General features: G+C 53.7%; 1 protein-coding gene across 5 annotated transcripts in view; it reads right to left on the reverse strand.

The window, feature by feature from the left end:
• Tenm2 (teneurin transmembrane protein 2) overlaps positions 1-22,638 on the reverse strand; it is a 625,307-nt gene that overhangs the window by 88,526 nt on the left and 514,143 nt on the right. For all 5 annotated transcript variants that reach the window (XM_013028659.1, XM_013028658.1, XM_013028657.1 and 2 more), the window contains 3 exons: positions 13,743-13,948; positions 3,718-3,913; positions 2,084-2,185 (listed from right to left, as the gene is read on the reverse strand). In XM_013028659.1, the coding sequence (XP_012884113.1) occupies positions 2,084-2,185; positions 3,718-3,913; positions 13,743-13,948 (504 nt within the window). The remainder of the gene's footprint in view (positions 1-2,083; positions 2,186-3,717; positions 3,914-13,742; positions 13,949-22,638) is intronic.

The raw sequence follows: 22,638 nt of genomic DNA on the forward strand, positions 1-22,638 counted from the left end.
GGAGGAGGAGGAGGAGGATTTCACCATGGACAGGAGGAGGAGGAGAGGGAGGAGGAGGCAGGCTGTACAAGCAGAGGCTGGTGGGCTGGGCAGGCGGACAGAGAGGAGACGTGGGACAGTTGGAGGAAGGAGCAGAGGCCATGGAGGCCGGCGAGCTGGCAGCGGTGGGGAGGAGGGTGCAGAGCGGATGGACTTGGTCTCTAGCGCTGCCCCTCCCGTCCAGATAAACCCCTTCTCCCTCTAAAGGCTTCCCGGGAGTCCAGGGCCAGAATCCAGGGCGTCAGCAGCGCACATGCGGCGTGTAGAAGCCACAACCCCTGTGCAACCTCAACAGACCCCTTCCCAGCTGTGTGCTCGGGGCCAGCTAGTGACCCTCTCTGTGCCCCTCATCTGCCTTCCTGCAAAGGGTAAGCCATCTCTAAAAAACCAGGGTGACGGGAGGTTTCACGGGAGAGGCCTGGGGCTGTTGAGTGGAGGCGAGGAGGGTGGTGACTTGGACTTTAGCACCGAGTGTGACCAGGAAGGGGCAGACAGCAGGGGCACACTTGACAGTGATCAGGAGAAAAACAGCTCCCCAACTCGGTCTCCCCGCGCGGTTCCCGATGCGGGATGGAGGCTGGCAGAAGCCCCCAGGAGGAAGGACGTGACTCGCCCCGCGTGTGGCGTTTCTGGGACTCCGAGACAGATGTTCGGCGGCGGGAGTTGTCATTTCTAATAGCGATTAAACTCGCATTACCTAGCAGCTGCGCGCCGGGGGCCTGCGGGGCAGGCGGGGGTGGGGGGTGGGGCCTCCACGCGGCCCAAATGAGCCAGGAAAGACAACTGGAGACAGCTCTGCTACAAGCTCGCCATGTTATCTTTTCTGTGTGCATGTGCCGATCCTGGGGCTTGAACTCAGGGCCTGGGTGCGATTTCTGAGCCTTTGTGCTCAAGGCCGATGTTCTATCATTGAGCCACAGCTCCACGTCTTGGCCTTTTGGAGGTTAACTGGAAGGGAGAGTCTGTCAGACTTTTTCCTGCCAGGGTTGGCTTTGAACGGCGACCCTCGGGTCGCAGCCTCCTGAGCGTCTCTCCCTCTTCCAGAGGAGGAAGCCGAGGGGTAGCAAGGCTGCCCGCCCTGGCCAAGGCCGTGTGTCCTGAGCAGTGTCTGGATTCCTGGCTGGCCCGGCTCAGACCCATGCCTGGCTGCCAGTCTTGGAACTGCCCTGGTGGCTGACCCTGGGCGTTCTACCAAGAGGAAATGGGAAAGGCGGTGGAGACCGGGCGGGTCTGGTCAGGGTACATTACGCCACCCAGCGGTAAGAGTACCTTCTTAAGAAACACGAAGCCATAAGTTCAAACCCCAGGACCGCCTGAATACATTACCTGCCTGAGGTAAATATCACCCTCGAAACTCCTCTGTACAATTCAGGCGTGCCGACAAAGATTCCAATTAAAGAATCAAACAGAATGAAATATAGATGTGCAGCAAAAGTATGACCCAGTGCTTTTGTTCTATTGTTCTATGTGTGTTCAGCTTGACACAGGAATGCATGTGGTCCTGTGTGTGTGTGTGTGTGTGCGTGCCATCCCCATTCCCTGCCCCTTGGGGCCACTTCAAGGTCACCTTGAAGGTCGCTTGCCAGCGAGGTGCGCAGCCCCGGCCCCCCCTCCCAATTCCCCGCTCTCCACAGTCATTTTCTTTCTTCCATTTCCCTCCCTCAGGGATCCCCAGACCCCAGCCTTCCTCTATGAAGCAGTGCAGATGAATTAATAATACGATTTAAAACCTATTCCACCAAGACAAATAGTGCTTCCTCCGAGAAGAGGGACGCTGACTGGAATGGATGAAGTTTCCTCACCCCGAGCTGCTGGGGGTGGGGTGGGGGGCATTAGAGCGTGCGGAGCGGCGATCAGAGAGGCGGGTCGTGGCCTCCTGCTCGGAGCAAATCTTTCCTCAGTGCACCCCAACGCCCAGGAAAACTTCCCGGTTCTCCCAGATGATCACAGGCCACCCCGGGGCCACGGGCTCACCCACTGTGCCCGTGGGGCCTGCCGGGCCCCCGAGGAGCTTCCTCCGAGGGTGGGGAAGTTGAGGCAGTACCTTTAGCACAGTCGGCTCCGAGGAAGCCCGGGAAGCAGTGGCACTGGCCCGACACGCACTCTCCGTTCCCGTGACAGTTCCGTGGGCAGTCCTGCACTGAATCTGAAAGAGAGAGACAGGGACAAGCGTGGGTCCACCACCGGCCCCCCCACCTCGGTGCAGGCTCTGGAAGTCGGTCCTGCATTATGATTACAGATGGCAAGTCTATGGGGACTGCGGCGACCGCCAGCCGGACGAGCTGGAGGAGCCGGCAGGGCCGGAACCAACGACTGCAGCAGCACAGCGCCCGCGTCACCAAAACCTGGACCACAGACCTCCGTGATTCCTGCCTTCTGAGAAATTCCCACTCACTGTCCATCAGCACAGCGCCCCTCATCTGGGCCCATTACCATGGACTCTCTCTGAGCTCCTGGCTCTCAGTGTCAGGGAGGGGAAGGACCTGGGGTGGAGGAGGGCAGCTCACCACCACAGGGCCTGTGTCTGCTCGGATAAAGAGGGCAGGTGCATTGCTGGAGGAGCAGTGCATTATGGGAGGAGCAGGTGCGTTATGGGAGGAGCAGGTGCATTTGCTGGAGGAGCAGGTGCATTACAGGAGGAGCGGGTGCATTGCCGGAGGGGCAGGTACATTATGGAAGGAGCAGGTGCATTATAGGAGGAGCATGTGCATTGCTGGAGGAGCAGGTGCATTATGGGAGGAGCAGGTGCATTTGCTGGAGGAGGAGGTGCATTTGCTGGAGGAGCAGGTGCATTATGGAAGGAGCAGGTGCATTGCTGGAGGAGCAGGTGCATTATGGGAGAAGCAGGTGCATTATGGGAGAAGCAGGTGCATTGCTGGAGGAGCAAATGCATTATGGGAGGAGCAGAAGAGCAGGTGCATTATGGAAGGAGCAGGTGCATTGCTGGAGGAGCAAATGCATTATGGGAGGAGCGGAGGAGCAGGTGCATTATGGGAGGAGCAGGTGCATTATGGGAGGAGCAGGTGCATTAGGGGAGGAGCAGGTGCATTACTGGATAACACAGCTCCACCCTACCCCAAACTCACTGGCAGGGAGACAGTGAGGAATTTGGTTGGAATCCAAAGAAATACAGGGGTCAGAGTGTACAGGCCCCGGAAAATGGGAATTCTGACATCCACTGTCACTGACGGTGCCTGACCCCGGACCGCGTGTGACCCTGGGCTGTTTGTGACCTTGGCACCTGTGTGACCTTGGGGGAGACCGTCCACATCTCCCAGACCCCGTGTTCTCCCCAGGAAAGTGGAGGGCCGTGGCACCCTTTCCGGCTGCCCGTGGGGTGGTCAGACGTCAGAGGACGCAGCCCACAGTCCATACGCACGCGGTCTTGACTCTAGGACTGTGGTTTACAATCCTGCGAATCTGTGCCGTGTCCCACGAGCCGGCCCTGGCCTCGGGCCCCCGGCAGCCCATGGGTGTGGGTTCAAGTCTTCCGAGGTCAGGTGCCAGACACAGAGAAAGCAGTTCTGGGACGAAGGCATTGTCACCCTCCCAGCCCCTCAGGGACGCTGTGCTCCGCTTCCTCCTCTCCTCTTTTGGTGACGGGGGCCATGGTTCTCCCCGTGGATGCCCTCTGCAGGGCGGCCCCCTCCCGCCACGCCCCGCGGAGCCCGCGCCTACCTAGGACCACCGTGTTGAACGACACCATCTCCTTATCCTTGCCGTCATTGTAGAAGGCCAGGTGCCACAGCCCCACGTCCAGGTACTGCACGAACACGGCCTCGTTCTGCACCAGGGTCTGGATGCTGCGCCGTTCCCGTGGGGACTCCACCACGCTCCACTTCTCCTTCCCGTCCAGGCGCTCCATGAAGTCATACTGGCAAAACGACACGGGCCGCGGCCGTGTGAGGTGTGCACCGGACCCCCGCCGGCGCCCCCAACCCGGCATCGCACCCAGAAACACCTCTGGGGATGTCTACCACCCATCGGCCAGCTGGCCGGCTGAACGTGGACCCCAGGCCACGGCCGTACCAGCGGCCATCCGTCAGTGCCCGAAGACATCTCCTCCGTCTGATCACTCTCAGCCCCATCTCCCCATCTGCAGGTCTGAAATCTAGGAAACGTCCCACTGGGGGCAATTTTCCTTCCACTCTGCACCTGTGTGCCCTGGAGGGCGTTTATTTGAGGGGTGTATATGTAGGCATATATATATTTGAGGAGTGCATATATGTATTTATATGCACAGATATATTTGAGGGGTATATATATATGTATTTATATGCACAAATATATTTGAGGGTATAATATATATTTGAGGGTATATATATATGTATTTCAAATTATTTGAGGGTGTATATATGTATATCTATATTTGAGGGTGTATACATGTATATAGATGCATGTATATTTGAGAGATACACACACACACACACACACACATATACGTGTTCTATACAACCCAGTGCAGGCCAGTTCCAACTGCTCTGAAATTCTCTAAATTGTCAACTTGTAAAATGCATTTGCCCCCCAGGAGCTGGGTCAAGACCTGAGGGGCCCCGGCGCAGGTAGCCCCGGGCCCAGCCCTTCCCAATGCCTAAGCAGACCTGCCTGGAGAGAACACAGCCATGACAGTGGCTACACCCGACTCTTGCCTCGGTTTCCCCATCTGCATAGGCAAAATAACGGGACTTATGTTTTGGGAATGTTGCGAGGATTCATAGAGTATGAAATACACCAAGCGGTACAGAGTACACACAAGGTACATTAGCTGCCATTGTCATCATCATCATCATCATCATCATCATCAATATCATCATCATCATCAATATCATTGTCAGCCAATCACTGTTGCTTCAATTCTTCAAACACTCTACCTTGGGACAATATCTACCAATCATTTTCTATCTATCTATCTATCTATCTATCTATCTATCTATCTATCTATCTATCTATCTGCTTGTCTATCTTTCCATCCATTATGTATGCATCTATAGATCATGTATGTATCTATCATCCATATATCCACCTATCTGATCTTCCTCCTCTCTACTTACCTATCAATCTAGTCTATCAATCAAATCTATCTAATCTTCCTTATATCCAATATTTATCATCTATTTTATCTATAATCTATGTATCAACCTATCTCATCTACTTGCCTATTATCCACCATTTTTTCTATCTCCGATCTATCTAATCTTCCTCTACTATCTCCTGATCATCCATCCATCTGTCTGTCTGTCTGTTTGTGGGTGGTGCCGGGCATCAGCAGACTCTCTCCCATTGAACTCTGCCTCCAGCACATATCCATATCCATATTTTCCATATGTAGGAAACTGAAACTCAGAGAAGTCAAGTTATGTTCTAACAAGTCACACAGCTCCCCAGGGACTGAGACAAACCTCAGACACAGATCTATCCAGCTGCAGCGCCCCGAGCTGCCCAGAGCTGGTCTTGGATACACTGGTGATCAGAGTTTGATCTCTGTTTCAGTGGGAAGCAGGCTCAGAGCTGGCAGAGATGAGTGAGATAGAGAAAAAGCCTGTGCTGCTCAATCTCAGCCCAGTCTAAACGAAGGGCGAAGCCTTAGAGCAGGCGGGCGGGGGCCAGCGGTTTCTGAGAGCCGTGTGCGCCCCACACCCCGCCACGCCCCCTTGGAGACCTCCGGATCCCGGCTGCGTCTGTCTCTTGGCAACCTGGGAAATGTCTGGACAACACAGGCCTCTGTCTACCGGGCGTGGTCAGCCCGATGGATGGCCAATGCTGCCCGGGGAGAATGGGCCTCATCTGGGATCTGAGTAATCACCCCCAGGAAGAAAAGAGCGGAGAGGTGGTTACTCGTGTGGGACCGTGGCTCAGGACTAATTCGGACATCTGTCATTTTCTGCACAATGGACACTGGCAGCCCGGGGACCCCGGGAGGCTTAGGGCCGGCAGTGCTGGCCGTCCACACAATCAAGTGATGTGGCCAGAGATGAGGACAGGTGTGTCCACTGGAAGGAGCGCTCTACCCGCCTCGGGTTCTCCAATGGGGCCTGGGACAGGGTGGGGAGAGGCCGCCGGGGAGATGGTGTGTCTCCATGCTGCGCCCTGACTTGTACTTTACAATTTCACCAGCAGTTAGCACCCCCAGACCCTCTAATTATTATTACTATTCTTTCTGCCAGTCCTGGGGCTTGAACTCAGGGCTCCGGCACCATCCTAGCTTTTTTTGCCCAAGGCTGGTGCTCTATCCCTTGAGCCACAGTTCCATGTTTGGCTGGTTCAATGGGAGATAATGGACTTCTACCCAGGCTGGCTTTGTCTTCCTTCCTTCCTTCCTTTCTTCCTTTCTTTTTGATTATGGGGCTTGAACTCTGGGCCTGGGCACTGTCCCTCAGCTCTTCAACTCAAGGTGAGCACTCTACCACTTGAGCCACAGCACCACTTCCAGTTTTCTGGTGGTTCGTTGGAGATAAGAGTCTCATGGACTTTCCTGCCTGGGCTGGCCTTGAACTGCGATCCTCAGATCTCAGCCTCGTGAGCAGCTAGGATGACAGGTGTGAGCCACTGATGCCGGGCCTGCTTTTCCTTCCACCCAGGCTGCCCTGCTGTGTGTCCCCATGTTTTCCCGGATGGGACTTGGCAGGGCGGGAGAGCCCCGCATGGGTGTCTATGTGTGTCCGTGGTTCCATCCACTCTTGCTGAGGACCTTTTCCTCTTCCTTCTTCCCTTCCTCCCTCACCTGCCCCCATCTTTATGTGCCCGTCCTGCATCAGACAGTGATTGAGCCCCTGCGGGGACCAGGCTCGGGTGATTCCTTCAGGACCACACATTCCAGAACAGCACCCCCACTTTCCTCTCAGTGTGCCCGGGACGGCAGGCTCGGAACGCCCTGCTGGCAGGCGGTGGGGATGAAAGAATAAACCAGAGCCCTTTCTTCCCCCATGATGATAAGAAAGCTCCGACCTGGGGTCTGAACCTAGCCTGCTTCCCGAGAGAGCGCGCCCGCCGGGTCGGCAGGGCCTTGGCGGTTTGCCGGTGGGAGATAAGCAGATTAGAGCTCCTGCCAAGTTTCTCTCCCACGGATGGAGCCTGAAATGCTAGTTGTTACATTCCAAGGGAATACACTGTGCATTTTTGCTTTCATTTCCATTAAAAGGGGTCTGTCTGGACCATCTCTGGGGTGGGGGTGACTGAGAAAGTGGGGGGAAGCAGAATGCTCAGAAGGACCGGAGGTCTTCCACACATCTGACACACCCCAGCAGCCTTCCTTCTTCGAGCATTTTGGAAGAGTCATGAGCTGGGCCCGGGCATGACGTGGTTCTGGGCGGGGGACGTTCCTGGAGATCCTTAATTCACCCTCCACACAGCGTCCTGAACATGCGCAGGGCACGGCCGTCTCTGCCTTGCGTCCCGCTGTGGTCCTAGGATGCACACAAGTCATAGCACTCCATACATGTTGGCAGAGGGATGTATCTATCGAAGGCTCCTCGAAATAAGTGACCCCGTGCCTGTAGAGTTTCTGAGAAGCACGAAGAGACCACAGCCACATGGAGCCTTTACCACCAAACCCCGCAGCAGGGAGCCAGGTGCGGAGCTCCTGTCTGAAGGTGGAGAGAGCTCCATGGGGCCCCGGATTGGTTTGCCTTGGCTTTGCTCTCCCCATCACTTTTCTCCCTACAGAAACATCGCAGAGGTCCAGGGGCCGGTGGCTCACGCCTGTAACCCTAGCTATAGCCTGGGAGGCTTAGATCTGAGGATCTGGGTCCAAAGCCAGCCTGGACAAAAAAAAATCCCCGTAAGACTTTATCTCTAATTTAACCACTCAGAAATCGGGAGTGGAGCTGTGGCTCAAAGTGGCAGAGCGCTAGCCTTGAGCAAAAGAGTTCAGGAACAGCGCCCAGGGCCCTGAGCTCAGGTCCCAGGACTGGCCATAAAAAGCACGAAAAGAATCAACTCAGAGGAATTGAGAGTTTGACAGCATCTGCAACCGTCTTGTGGCCATCACGCAGTCCCTGAGATCTCCCTTTCAACCAGCTGCGGGAGCCGGGAGCCGGCCCAACACAGCACACCGCCGTCACCGCCGCCCGCAGTCACGGGCTCCAGGCTCCGTCAGGCTGAGTGACGAAGGAGGCATTTTTAATATTTGCTAAACAGGATTGCAGGGAAGGTGAAGTCTCGGCGGGGCTCCCAAGCGGTAACCGCTCCTTGTTGTTTTAGGCTAATCATGTACCTAATTTGCCGATTATTGACTTGTTCTCGCCAAGGGTTTTCCTTGGCTTGACACATCAGCTGCAATCAGCGACGGACTGTCAGGGAAACGTGCCGGCTGCCTTAACCACCCGCGCTCCCGCCTCTCAGCAGCAGACCCGAGGTTTCCTCCCACACGCCACACGGTAGCCCCCTCAGATTAGTGTTTTCCCCCCATCTCCTGCTAGAGCCAGGGTTCAGCAAGGCTGACACAGTTCGCCAGATTTCCAATCTCTGGCGAGGGGCAGCAGAGTCGGAGTCGGGAGTCCGCGACGCCTTGCAGGATTGCCTCTTTCTGCCCTGGCTGATTTTGTTGCACAAAAGAAAAAAGAAAAAGAAAAATGCAATCCAGGCCACCACGATGGTGCATTTTAAACATGGCATAATCTCTGACGAAGCTTTAGACACGTCAATACCAAGTTTAGGTCAGGTCAGTAATGAACTGAGGTTAGCAGAGGTCAGCAGAGGTATAGGGTACTTAGACGTGGTGTGGACAAAGAAGATCTGTCAGAGTTTATCCTTTTCTTTTGGGGTCTTCTCTTTTCTCTTTTCTTGTTGTTCTGCTCCTGGGGTCTGAACGGCTCAGTACCTCTCCCCACTTCTGGTTGGTGCTGTACCCCTTGAGTGAGCCACAACTCCACTTCTGGCTTTTTGCTGGTTAATAGAAGATAAATGTCTCTCGAGTGTATCTGAGACCTGTGTTCAGATCTCAGCCTTTGCATGGCTGGTATTACAGGTGGGAGTCACCAGCCCCTGGACATCGGGTCTTATTCTTAGAACCAGTGCTGAGGACATTCCCTTGAACTCAGGTGTCAGGTTATGTCTGTGGTGGGTCACTAGGGCTGTTTGGGGGGCATTTTTGGACACTACCCCCATTTTTTGTGTAAACTTATGATGTGATTTGTGTGACTAAGCTGAGAAAGGCTTAAAGGTCATGTCTGGCTTCCAAATGGGACATGCTGGGGACATCCAAACTCCACAGGGAGCTGTCCAGGGTCCTGGGAACTGTCCAGGGGCCTGGGGGCTGTCCAGGGTCTGGGAAACTGTCCAGGGCCTTGGGAACTGTCCAAGGTCCTGGGAGCTGTCCAGGGTCCCGTGTTTGGTGAAGCCCGCATTCACTAAGGATGAGCAAGGTAGGCAGGGGTTCTCAGCCTGGGTAGTGCTAATGACTGTCTGGTGATGTCTTCGACAGGCTGTCCTGTGCATTGTCACCAGTCATAACTCTGGTCTCTGCATTGTGAGCTGGTCATTGTCAGTCAATCTGGCCTTTGCCCAAGGATGACGGTCACACTGACAGTACACAGTATGGCCAACAGTGCTTCCAATAAACCATTTTCCCAGGGTAGGAGGACGGTTTGTCGAAATCACCTTTGATTAAGAACCACTGATACAGGATAACAAGAAACAGCCTGCACTATCTGAAGCTACCGAGACTTGTCAGGTGGTTTTATGTGTATTTATGTATGCACCTATTTTTTTTTAAATTTTAACTACAACGGATGTGTTTCTCTCTAGTACAAACTACACATATTATTAGCAAGGAGCCAAAAGGGACCACCTCAAAATTATTGCTCACTTTCCTTTCTTTTTGTTTCTAAAAACACTTGTTTTGCAGTGAGAAACAATAGTTTGTTGTCCACTAAGAAGAAAATAGAGAATTAGTCTTAATCATCTATTGTAGATGGTATATTCAACAGGACCACCTAAGATTCCTTTCTGTAGCACTGGGGTTTGAACCCAGGGCTTTTACGCATGTTAGGCAACCGCTCTCTCCCTGAGATTCTCCCCCAGTCCTCATTCTTTCATTAGAACAAAGCAGCATGGATTTCATGATGACACCCTCACACACACGTACCCATCCTCCCATGCTCCTCCCTGGTATCCATTCCCTTCCCCCAGCCACTCTCCTCCTCTTTCCCCTTTCCACTTGCACACTTTAAAAAAAAGCATAGGTTCAACATCAGAGAGAAAACTGGCATTGTCTCCCGAGTCTGGCTCATGTTGGTCAGCCTGGATCCCCACACACTTTTCCACCAACACAGTCTTAATTTTTTGAATGCATTCCAGCCCTACTATGATTTCTTTCTACTGTGCTTCTCATCCAAGCTTTGGAGGCAGGTAATCCAAATCAGAGAGAAAAAGAAAGAAAAAAAGAAAGAAAGAAAGAAAAGAAGGAAGGAAGGAAGGAAGGAAGAAAGGAAGAAAGAAAGAAAGAAAGAAAGAAAGAAAGAAAGAAAGAAAGAAAGAAAGAAAGAAAGAAAAGCTGACAGGTGAAAGGTCACAGCCAAGGTCCCTGGGTTAAGGTATAGCCTGTGTTCGCTCACGAGTCTGGTGGTATATTCGAGGCTGACTCCTCAATGCCACATTGCTTCTGCCTCTTCTTTTCCAAAGTCCGTGTAAGAAAGCCAGCTGGGACCCAGCCCGAACCTTGGGAAATTTAAGCAAGTGGAAAAAGGATTCTCTTCTGTATTTAATATCCTTGGACAAGAATTCTACACCTTGTAGGCTCTTGGTCAGAGCATGATGCTCTGTAAAATTTCCACAGAGCTATTTCGTGCAACGTAGCCAATAGAATTTCACTTCCTCCCCCTCCTCCTTCTTCCATTTTCCTTTCACCTTGGCTTGCCTGCCAATCTCCACGGAACAGTGCTCCTCCACAGAACATACCAATGGGAATGAGAAATCCTGTGACAGTGGCAGTGGGGAGCCGGTCCTTAGCCCTGCGGTGTAGCTCAGCACTGAATCCTCCGGGGGATGTGGCTCTTCATGCGGACACAAGCGAAGCCCGGGGCTTCTTCCTCTCTTCTTTCTTACCGAAGAGTTCCTGCCCTGCCTGTCCCGTGCCCTTCTGACTGCCTGAAGCCTGCTGCCTCACCCGGACGTCTGAACACACCCCACACACCGAGTAGAAGCTCCAACACACATCCCCCTTCCCTCCCCTCCTCCCCTGGTGCTCCTCCCTTCTAGAAGGGGACATGAGGGGCGGGTGTCCCTTGAACAGGGCTATTTCAAGAGGGTGATGGGCCCCCGAACGTGGCAGGAGGCAGGCAGGTAGGGCAGGGAACAAAAGAAGGAAAGGCAGAGTCACGAGGCCCAGAGTTCTGAATGTCAGGGAGGCAGGGGAGAGACGCAGGCCCAAGCCCATCTGTCCGCTGTCCATGGTCCGCTTTCCGCTCAGGTGCACAGCGTTGTCTGCGTGACTTAATGCTCTCGCTGGCTTTTTCCACTGCACTGAGATGCCCAGAGCAGAGAAGCAGGGGAGGAACAGGGCTTTGGAACCAAGTGGGGGAAAGAAAGGCTTTCCTTAACACAGCCCTGGCTGGCTGTGCCCAGAGGCAGGCTGGTGCATCCCTGAGTAGCGCTGACGATTGGCTTTCAGGACTGTAAATCCTCCACGTGGCCACGCTGGAGTTAGCGGAGCCTGAAGGGCAGCAGACCCAGGCAGCCATCTGCATGTAGCTTCCTGGGGCAGCACCCCGCTGGCTGGCTGCGAGCCACGCAACCACGGGGTGCGCGGGGGGGGGTGCGTCCTTTCCTCAGACGAGGGTCTCTTGGGAGAGCAGATGGGATTTGTGGCGAGCAGTTCTGCTGGGTCAGGGTCTGTGCTCTCTCATCTCTAGGAAGCGGGGGGGGGCGGGTCCCATAAATACCTTCCTGCAGAGATGGAGGGGGCTTCACAGATGAACACTGCACCCGCGTGGGTCGCCCCTTCCCCCCCTGTAGCTCGTGGCCAGTGCTGCCTTCTCGGTTCAAAACCGACACAGTCATCAGAGGCCTGGCATCGACCAACACAGGTTGTTGGGACGGGGCTGCAAGCGAAGTTGCATCTTGATAGAAAACACTGGTCGATTAGTACTGGCTGCTCTGAGTGGTGCTGGAGGCGTTGGTGTCCGAGGCTCCGTGAGGTGGAGCGCTGCCATCGATTAGCAATGTCTGCCGTGAGCTAAAGACCCGGGGTGTGCGTGTGTGGGGAGACAGTGGCCTGTCTTGTGTTTGCCAATGCTCACAGAGACTTCAGTTCTTCCGCAAGGAATGTTCTAGATGGATACCTTCCCCGTACATCCTAGTCGGCCATGGCTGGATCATATGGGTACTTTCTCCCCATGGGGCTGGGACGATGGGTGTAAAAATCCACACCCGGCTGCCGGTTGAGATGGAGTCTCACCAACTTAGCTTGGACTGGCGGGCACCCACGCTCCCCTGACCGGCCTGCCCCGAGCGGCTAGGATGATGACAGGCAGGAGCCACCAGTGCCCAGCGGGTCCTTAGTGGGAAAAGAAAGCCAGGCGTGACATCCCTCAAAGGCCTGTATAATAAAATCTCTACCGGGACAAATGGAGGCCAGACGAGAGAAGAAATGATGCTATCGAAGGTATAACTCTCCAACCTAACATGGGAATAATCACCCTTTCATGGCCCCCATACCCCAGGGGGACTGACCACCAAGGGGGCTTGTGGGTAAGGTCACCCCCATTCCCAAGGGATGTCACCCAGGAGGAGGTTTGCTAAGTTCCCGGGACGCGGGTTCACAGTCTCACAGCACGTGGGCATTTGTGCACTGCTCTGCGATGCCCCGCGGCGTGGTCTGATGTTGGATTATTTCCTTCAATTTCCCCAACAGAGTCTCCTTCCCGTTAGCGGCCGGTCCTGATTCTCCTGCTCCTAGGAGTGTGTTCTGCGGTCAGCCTGCGTCTGCCCGCTCCAGATGGCTCAGACCAATCGCACCCTAACCCCTGTGGACTTTCAGCGGCATAATTTCAATTTTCATGTACCTGACAGCACGTGGCTTTTGTCGGTTGTAGGACTTGAACTCAGGGCCTATGTGCTGTCCCTGAGCTTTTTTTTACTCAAGGCTAGTGCTCTACCACTTCGAGCCACAGTGTCACTTCTGGTTTTTAGAGTCATTTCTGGGTTTCTGGTGGTTCATTGGAGATGTGAGTCTCACAGACTTTCCTGTCCAGGCTGGCTTTGAACCACAGTCCTCAGATCTTCAGCCTCCTGCGTACCTAGGATGACAGGCGTGAGCTGCCGCGCCTGGCTAGACCCTGTTCTTTCTTTTAATGATTGAATAATATTCCATTGTAAGTGCCACATTTGTTTTACCCATTTGTTCATAAGGGGGCATTTGACTTGTTTTTACTGTTTTTTTTTTTTTTTTTGAGCAGCAAGAATACGGTAATGAACACTGGCATTTTGTGAACAAAAGGCTATCTTCACCTCTCCCGAGCACCACCTCACTTTTGGAAAGACAAAAACAAACCCCCAAATAAAATTCTCCACAACTTGTTGCTCCCTTCCCCCCCCCCCCCCATAGTGGCTGCTCCGTTTCATTCTTACCAGGAAGTTGCCGGGCTGGCTGAGATTTCCCCACATCCTCGCCAACACCCGCTAGTGTGTGTTTTGCTGACAGGCACCCCCTGCTGGGGGGGTAGGAGGGGTGCACATGGGTAAGTGTGCCGGAGGTGAGCGCATACCTGTGCGTGAGACGGAGGAAGACCTCTTCTGATGTAGACGCCGAACAGCGCATCCTTTCCCAGGGAGATGTTGAACTTCAGGAACTGTGGCTGGCTGAGGTGGAGCTGAGATCTCCAGAACACTCCGGGGGGCACCTCCTGTGTCGCCCGCCGGCCGACCTCCGCTTCGCCGCTGTCTATGCTGCTGTTTTTCAACGACCAGGGGACTGCAAAGCAGGAAGGGGCACCAAGTTAGCCACACCGGGGAACACCGCGCTGCTTCTCTCCGGTTGTGTGCCAACATCCGTCCCCTTGTTAACTATTGAGATGACACTCAAGCGTCTCCCGAAAGTCACAACGAACACATCCAGATCCTTAAACAACAAAGCTCATCGATCAAGACGTATTGTGCTCATAAATGGCTTTGTTAAATGGCAGCTCCTTTGTACAGCTACTTGAAGACAATGTAAAAAAAAAAGAGAATTAAACATTAAAAAAAAACACCCACCATGACAAAGCTATTAACTCCCAGAGCACGTGAAATCTTGGCATGATGCTTTCTAAAAAAATTCTGTGATTACCCTTTACTGATCAAATAGAACAAGAGCCTGATAAGTACATGTAAAAATCTCCAACCGCACAGAACACTGACGGGTGTACAAATTATCAGCGGGAAGAGGGGAGGGTGATGTTAATTTGTCACCAGATTTAATTCTTGGAGCCTTTTATTATTCTTGCCAGATATAAACAAGTCTAGCATCCTCTGACATTTGGAAGGTATCTCTCAGTCTAACGTCAGTAAAACAACTCAGCAGAGAACGAAGACTTGGTGGCATGTGAACCTGGGTTCGGATCCCGCACGGGGCTTGGCTCCGTCTAATCCACACGGGGCTTGGCTCCTTCTCCGAGTTAGACGCAGGAGCCTGGAACCACCAAGAGGTTCTCACTTCGCCCCGGGACACAGTGGCTCAGGTTGGAAACAAGAAGGATCAGGTGTCTGTCTACACTTAGCTTCGTTCAGAAGTTGAACAACAGAAGTTTGAGAAAGATCCCGAAGGAGCATTTCTCTGTAACAATGGCTTCTTTGGCAGCCATGTGATGAAGCTGGATGGTCAGTCAAGAGAAACACCTTAATTGATGTCTCTGAGCTTTGCTTCCCTGCTCTGCAGAATGGGAAACCGACTTAGCTCGAACGTGGCTGGAGAAAGGTCACTTGCCATGGCTCCAAAGAGCTCTGAACTAGGCAGGCAGGATAAAGATCACATCTCATCCCCCTCCGCTCTTCCCAAGGATGGCCGCCCTTCTGCGGGGGAGGGGCAATCACACTGGCGGTCCCCAAGGCCGGACAGCCCAGTTCAGCCTGTGTGCACAGTGACAGAACAAGTTCCCTCTGTCCTCTGGGCCACACAGACCCGTACCGGCCAGCACGCCTGGCAGAGGGTTTGGATGGCCCTGGAGAAATGATACTGTTGTCAACACTGGCAAAGAAGGCCCAGTGTACCGTCCCGGGGTCTTAGTTGGCTACTGCAACATGTGATCACAACCTCAGTTTTTCCATCTCTAAAATAGACAGGTAACATTCTGGGAATCTCTCAATGATTAAAACAAACAAACAACTCCCCCCTACCCTATGGGGTAGCATAGATATCTAGATTTATGAATGCTGGAATGTCTAATTTTTTCTTTTAACATGGAGGAGGATAGTACTTTTTAAAATTTGGTTTAGCAGCAGATAAGAAGCCAACGAAGCAGGAGAAACATGGGTTTGGACTTCCAGAAGAATCGCCTGACATCTAAGATAATAACAGTAGGTCAGGCAAGGTGGAAATGCCTACCTCGTAATTCCTTAAGAAGCAACGAACCAGAGACCCTGAGTGGTTCTGAACTTGAGCCTGGCAAACTTGCAAGGGGAGGAGGGGGAGCGGAGTAGGAGGTGTGGCAGAGAGACCTTCGGTGGAGGCTGTCTGGGTTCATGTCTTCACGTTGCTGCTCACTAAGTGTAACGGTGCTCTGTGCCTCAGTTTCCCCAGCTGTCTCCCCGAGACCCCTTCTTGCGTATTTCACAGGGTTGTTATGAGGAATGAGTGACTTGATCCACGCAAAGTCTTAGAATAATTATTATTAATAGTCATACATTGTTATCATCTGTAAGGTCTGAAGTCTTACTTGGTGGTTTCACGGAGATAATGATAGATCCAGGAGGGAAGATTCACTATCACCAGTTGCCTGGAGAATCTGATTAAGAAAAACTAAAAGCTGTTTTTTTTTTTTTTTTTTTTTACTTTACAAGGTTGTATTTAATGGACTCCCCCATGGCTGTCCCCATACACGTAAGCATCTCTTCGGGAAGGACTCAGTCATGAAAACCAGTGCTAGCCACACCCACAACCGCCACAAAGCCCCCTGGAAGAGGCGGTGGGAACAAGCCAGCCCTGCGGCGCCATTTCCCCAGGATCCCACGGAAGCGAGCGGAGCTCCAGAGACACACTCAGCTCGCGAGTGTCAGACGTGTCACGGGAGAGTTTATAAGATGTAACCCAAATGCGCCCATGTTATACATGTGTGCTTTGCCTGGTCAGAGGCTGGACTGACACAGGCTGCCGTCCACCGCCAGGTGCCCAGAGCCCCAGCTCAGGTCACAGCCCAGCCCGCGAGCCCCTGGATCACAGACAGCCTGTAAAAGCCCATGCCAAGACCGTGACCTTCTCCTCAGCTGTGTGTGGACTGCAGGTGACCGGGGTGCTCAGTACACACGAGGGAGTAGCCCAGCCGGCCTGCCACGGCGTGCGTCCGCCATCGGGAACCGAGATGAGCCTGACGGTTGCTCAACAGGGCGAAGCATCCTGGTGAGCCACACACAGTCTCCCCACGATCCCCGGAGCTGGGGTCTCCAGGGCTCGCTTTCTACGCAGACGTGGTGGTTCTGGCTGGCGTATCTCTGGCTTGCAGACGAGATTCCCATTTTCTCTTCTTCCCTTGATTAGTATTATTTTTTTCGAGGCAATACTCTAATGATCAATCTTCCAGGATCATCTAACTCTCTCTGCAACGCACGGAAGATGGCCCGTGACCATGTGGAACGATGGCCGATTTCTAAAACGTGTACCTAAAATTTCAACCAGTTCAGTGAGACGCATGCTGAGTCCTCGTAGCCACGGTAGACACGAATCGCTCCTCAGCGTGTTCCCGTAACTCATTCCTGGGAACAGCGAAACGATTCCCCGGGCCGGCGCTAAAGGAGCAGGTGCAGAGTGCTACCCGGGACACAAGGCCTCTTATTAATACTTGCTCACTTAACTGAACTCCAGAGGCACGCACGCATAAATCTGCCTGGCTGACTATTCCGCTTCACCTGTTTCTATCTATGGCAAATCAAGTCGAATTCAGAACATTGCTTCAGTCATTCTACCTCGTTTCCATTTATTTGGGAGCCAAGACAATCGCCGGAGGCTTCTGTTTAACCAACAGGTACCGGAAAAGTCTCTTCGATTCTCCTGATGGCTGCTGCTCTGGACCAGACTTGTTCTTTAGGCTGAGATCTGCAGGGGACAGGGGCCTGGGACAGTGCTCTTGGCACGGTACCTCGACGGTGGTTTGTGGGAAACCCTTCAACTGCACAGGCCCGGGTGTCTTCCGACAGCTCCAGCCATCGGTCCCCTCTCCGACCCTGAGCGAGTGCCAGCATCCAGGCCTCTGAGGGGTCAGGTGACGTCACGTCACCTCTGCGCTGCCCCACCACCGGCACCAGAGCCACTGGTCCGGGGTGGCTCCCTGCCACGCAAGCCCCAGTACCCTTATATCTCCCGTTTCCCCAGTGAGAGAAACTAAGATGGGTGGGAGCTGGGGGGGTCCACAGATCTCCAGTGTGTGTGTGGGGGGGTTGGGGGCAAAAGCCACCTCTGATGGGCCCTGAACCCCACATACCTGACTCCTAGATGGGTCACACTTCAGAGCCCGTGCTAAGTACAGCATGCGCAGAGATGTGAGGGTGGAGGGCTGGGGTGTGGGGAGGGAGGGGCCGGGGGAGGGGGGCGCCCGTCTCTGCAGAGACATGCGGGCAGAGGTGGGGACTGAACCCTGGGCACACAGGCCAGAGCTAAAAACACAGTGTGTGCGATGGGAACTGGGTGAAGGCTGGGAGCAAAGGAACCCATGTCAATCCACAAGGATGCTGTATACAACAACGGGCCACACAACAGTGATCTATGTGACAACAGTACTCCAGACACACTGCACCACGAGACTCTAGGCAGCCACAACGATCTCTACAATAAAGCGCGACACCACCACAACACCCTGCATACCGCGACACAACCACCTACTGCACAACGACAATCTACACAACAGCCATCCACACAAGGGAAAAACAGCAACCCTCTACCCAACAGCGACGGCGATTCTCAACTGGACAGGACGGGGCAGATGCACACTCAGGAACTAAGGGACTTGGCCCTGACGGTACCCTTCCTAATGGTCTCCAAAACAAGCCGGGCCACAGAAGCCGCCACTCTCTCTCCAGCAGACGTTCACTGCCGCCACATGACCCCTCGTCCTTCCAGAAACTTCCCCGACTTTGGAAAAGCCCCACACAGGGAAGCGATCATTTAGAAACCCCGGGCTGTGTGCGGGGAGAGGCTGAGTTGACGGGAACCAGAGGAAGAATCTAGCAACCTCCCTGCGAATCTGGCTCCTGGTACCGTGCATTAAGCCAACGAGTAAAAATCATTACGAAGTTTTTGCTGAAGGGGCAAGATGTGGAGAAACATGTTTCTAAACAGGATAACAGGCTTTGCCATTTTTTTCCAACTTGCGCACCATCTGGAAATTCTGATTTTTTTTCAAAGGGGAGGAAAGAAATGTGCTTCAGGCACAAATAAATGTTTACAGCGGAGTTATAAACCGAGAATGGCAGGGCTTAAAACAGACAGGCTGGCCATGCTGGAGCGCAGGCCGTGGCGGGAGGAGAGCTAACCACCGGGCAGCCAGCGTGTGCAGAACACGCTGGCTCCCTCCTGGGTGGGAAGTTCTGCTCTCCACGGACCTCTCTCTGCCTCCCATTCCTGTTTCTCATCTGTGAGATGACCCCACCTCCTAGCGGAGGACTGCAGTCAGCTCTGAGAAGGAAGAGGGAAGAAAGGAAGGATGACGGTGTCTTGACCTTCTGGAAGCTCTCTTCCCTTTGAGAAGACGCAATGTCTCAGAGGAAGCCGTGGCCGGCGGCACCTGGGGAAACCAGGTGAGACAGGTGTGACATCCACTGTGAGCACAAAACACACGGTGCGGTCACCCACGCCCACGGCAGACAGAGAGACAGGGAGCGAAAGAGGGAAAGAAAGAGGGAGGGGAAGAGAGGGAGAGAAAGAGGAGGAGAGGGAGGGAGGGGGACAGAGGGAGGGAAGGAAGGGGTGGGAGACAGAGGGAGAGAGAGAGGGAGAGAAAGAGGGAGGGGAAGAGAGGGAGAGAAAGAGGAGGAGAGGGAGGGAGGGGGGCAGAGGGAGGGAGGGAAGGGGTGGGAGACAGAGAGAAAGAAGAGGGAGAGAGAGGGAGAGGGAGGGGAGAGCGAGAGTTTTAGAAAAGGAGAAATGAATCTGGAGATGCAGAGAGCCCTGGAAGCCTGGGGAGCCGGGGCCTCTGTTGTTTCTGGTGGCCTGCACCTCTCAGAACAGCTGCCAGATTTGATTTTGGGGGTGGATTTTGCCTACCTCTAATACAGAGGACACTCGGGATCAAAGGTGAATGACAGGTTTTGAGAAAGGCCATGAAATTCTACTGGACAGTTAATTCTCTGAAATTTAGGGCACTAACTAGGTACCCAGGATGAGGTCTTTATAGTTCCTGACACCTCAGCCAATCAGAGCCATGAGACTCAATCAGAGCCAAGAGAATCAGCCAATCAGAGCCAAAGGACTCAGTCAAAGACAAAGGACTCAGCCAATCAGAGCTGAGAGAATCAGCCAATCAGAGGCACAGGACTTAACCAATCGGAGCCAAAGGACTCAGCAAATCAGGTATGTAAGACTCAATCAGAGCTGAGAGAATCAGCCAATCCAAGCCACGAGACTCAATCAAAGCCACAGGAGTTGGCAATCAGCTTGGTGGGACTCAGTCAATCAGAGCCAAAGGACTCAGTTAACACACTGGGTCCCTCTTGCCAAGGGACCAGGTCAGGATACCACAGCTAGGTCTTGGTTCTCACGGCCGAGGGAACCCCGGATCTATAGGAAAAGGACCCCATTTTCTCCAAAGGGAGACACAGAGAAACACACACCAGACGGAGCAATGCTGGCAGGCCCACACTCCTCTTCTTCACGGATGCCCAGCGGCCCCCCCCTTGCTAAAGTTTCACTGAAGGAGAGCAGAGGAACATGTCAAGAAGGGAAGGGAGACAGAAGCCTCCCGAACCAGCTCGCCCAAGGAGTGAATCCAGGGCATGTGCAGCTGCCCTGCCTGCTCAGGTCCGCACGCCGGATACGCTCCCGAGCGACGGCCATCCACGGCCATCTCCACGTCTGAGAAGGGGCTCGCAGGCCTGTGGCTTTGCTCACACTTTAATTTACTCCTGCCAGATACTTAGCCAGCAATTGCTTAATAGGATTAAATCCCTGGCAATGTGTGGGGTGAATCTTGATTAAAACATCGGCATGAAGGGTTATCGTAACCCCCACACCCCCCAAACAAAAATGGAGGGGGTGTTAGTTAATTAACTTATTGCCAATGTGTCCTCTTCGCTTTTAGCAGCACTGAAATAACCGACTGAAATCGATCGGGTTATCTAAGTGTATAGAATTAGGGATGCAGAGGTTGCTGGGTTGAGAATTTCAAGCCTCAGTCACTTTCTCTAAAATTCAGTGTGTGTGTGTGTGTGTGTGTGTGCGTGCGCGTGTGGATATATGTGTACATGTTTGTGTGTGTTGTGTGCATGTGAGCATGCATGCATGTGCATGTTTTTGTGTGTCTGTGTGCGTGTATATGCATGTGTTTGTGTGTACATGTGTGCTTGTACAGGTAGGGGGTCATTAAATTCTGGTCACTTTATAATCCTTAACAACAACAACAAACACCTGGAAAAGATGCCAGACACCCTCATCCATCAGAAGAGCATAGTTCTGCTCTTTTGAAAGATGAGTTTTGTTTCATCTTGATGAAATTAAAAAAAAAATTCTCACACTTTTTCAGTTCCCAATCAACAGAAAAATCCACTGGATGTCGGTTTGGCCAGAGAGTTTTGTACCTCATCTGGGAAATACCCGAATTAGTACAAATGGCCCAGCACTTTCTTCCGAGGGAGGGCCAGGGTACGAAGGAGAGGGTCTCTCTGTGCAGACGGACGCACGTGTGCGGGCGTGTTCTCCGAGGGGGGTTCTGTGCCCCTGGGCTGTGGTGAGCTACAGTAGCATGGAAGTGGGTCTATCTTCACCAGTGGAGCTCTGTGCTCTCGGAGATGTCACGCCACGTGACCACGCCCAGCCAGTCCATCCCCGCGCACGCCCATCCTCCAGCAGACAGCCTCACCTGCAGATGTGCGCCCCACACCCCCAGAACTTCGCGGGGCTGACTGTGGATTAAAGACCACCACCGACGGACAGAGACTCTGAGTGGAGAGAGGGGCCTGTCTCATGGGTGGCCGCGCAGCCCGTAATGCCTCTCCTCCAAGTGATCATTTCTCATTGGTCCCAAGGGGGAACGTGACCGCCAAGAGCCTGGACCGCAAAAGAAAGTGCTAGAAGGTGGTGGACTTCCACTTCCACGTCCCAGGCCAAGCACCATGGCCCTGGGGTCTGGGAAACTTGTCTGAGCTAGGCTCAGAGCGGCTCAGTGTGATGATCACTGCAGAATGTATCCAGTGGTTCTTAGACACCAGCTAGAAAGACAGAAGGGTCCCATCTGGAGCTTTATGGCAGCTCTGGGAAGACGATTGAAGGACAATTAGCCCTCTCTGTAACCTGTGCACACCTCCAAAAGCCAAGGGGTTCTGACATCCTCCTTGTGGAAATCAACATGTCTAAGGAGAAGGCCACCATCCAACCCAAAGGTGCACAGGACACGGGCCTGCCTGAACTCAGTCTGTACCTGCCTAACTTGTCACGGGCTATGGGGCAAGTTTCTAGAACATTCTGGGCCTCAGTTTCTCAGAGACGATCCCTCTCCCTTTGGAGCCGGTGGGGTCTCACGGTTCTGTGCACTATAGGTCCCCAGTAAGGGTCCTCTCTTTCTAGGACAGATGCTGCAAGGCCTGGAAAGAGACGGTACTGCCGAGCGGCCACAAAGGCTCAGAGGCAGAGGGGCGCAGCCTACGGTGGACACACCGTCCACACACGCAACCGCCACGCCACGTCCAGCCCTGCAAGGGCCCCACGGCTGCCCCTGCCCAGCCAGTGTCCGTGCCCCACCGCCCCCACGGGCCTATTTGCTCCCTTCTTTCTGAGCATTTCTCAGCACCCCGTGTGAGCACCTCTTTTTAACCCCCGCAAGAACAGCGTGTCGCTGGCTTCAGTGAGCATTGCCACCGTCCCCAAGGACGAGAGATGCTTCGCTATGGAGTTGTCAAATCTCCTTTCCTCATTTCCCAAATCAGAGCAGCCTGTGGCTTCCCTCACGCCAGCCAGGTCTGCCTGCTCCCTGGGTGTGGGGGGAGACGGTCTGTCTCGTGGCGGGAGAGAGCCTCCCAGGCCGGCGGTGGAGGTGTGCCAGCCCCGTAGGCAGGGCCTCTTTTAGCTGCGGCTTCTACCCAGGGCTTGAGAAGCTTTGGAGTGTTCTAGATGGTGCCAGCCACTGGATAGCAGAGGTACGCGCAGCGTGCAGGCAGCGGGCACCCGGCTTCCAGCCCAGCCCAGCTAACAGACAGGAGCAGCACACAGCTTTGTACAGGGACACCCGTGAAAATGCTAGCGGTTTTTTTTTTCTCCTCTTCCCCCTC

Source organism: Dipodomys ordii, unplaced genomic scaffold (assembly GCF_000151885.1).
Source record: "Dipodomys ordii isolate 6190 unplaced genomic scaffold, Dord_2.0 Scaffold112, whole genome shotgun sequence".
Taxonomy (NCBI): Eukaryota; Metazoa; Chordata; class Mammalia; order Rodentia; family Heteromyidae; genus Dipodomys; species Dipodomys ordii.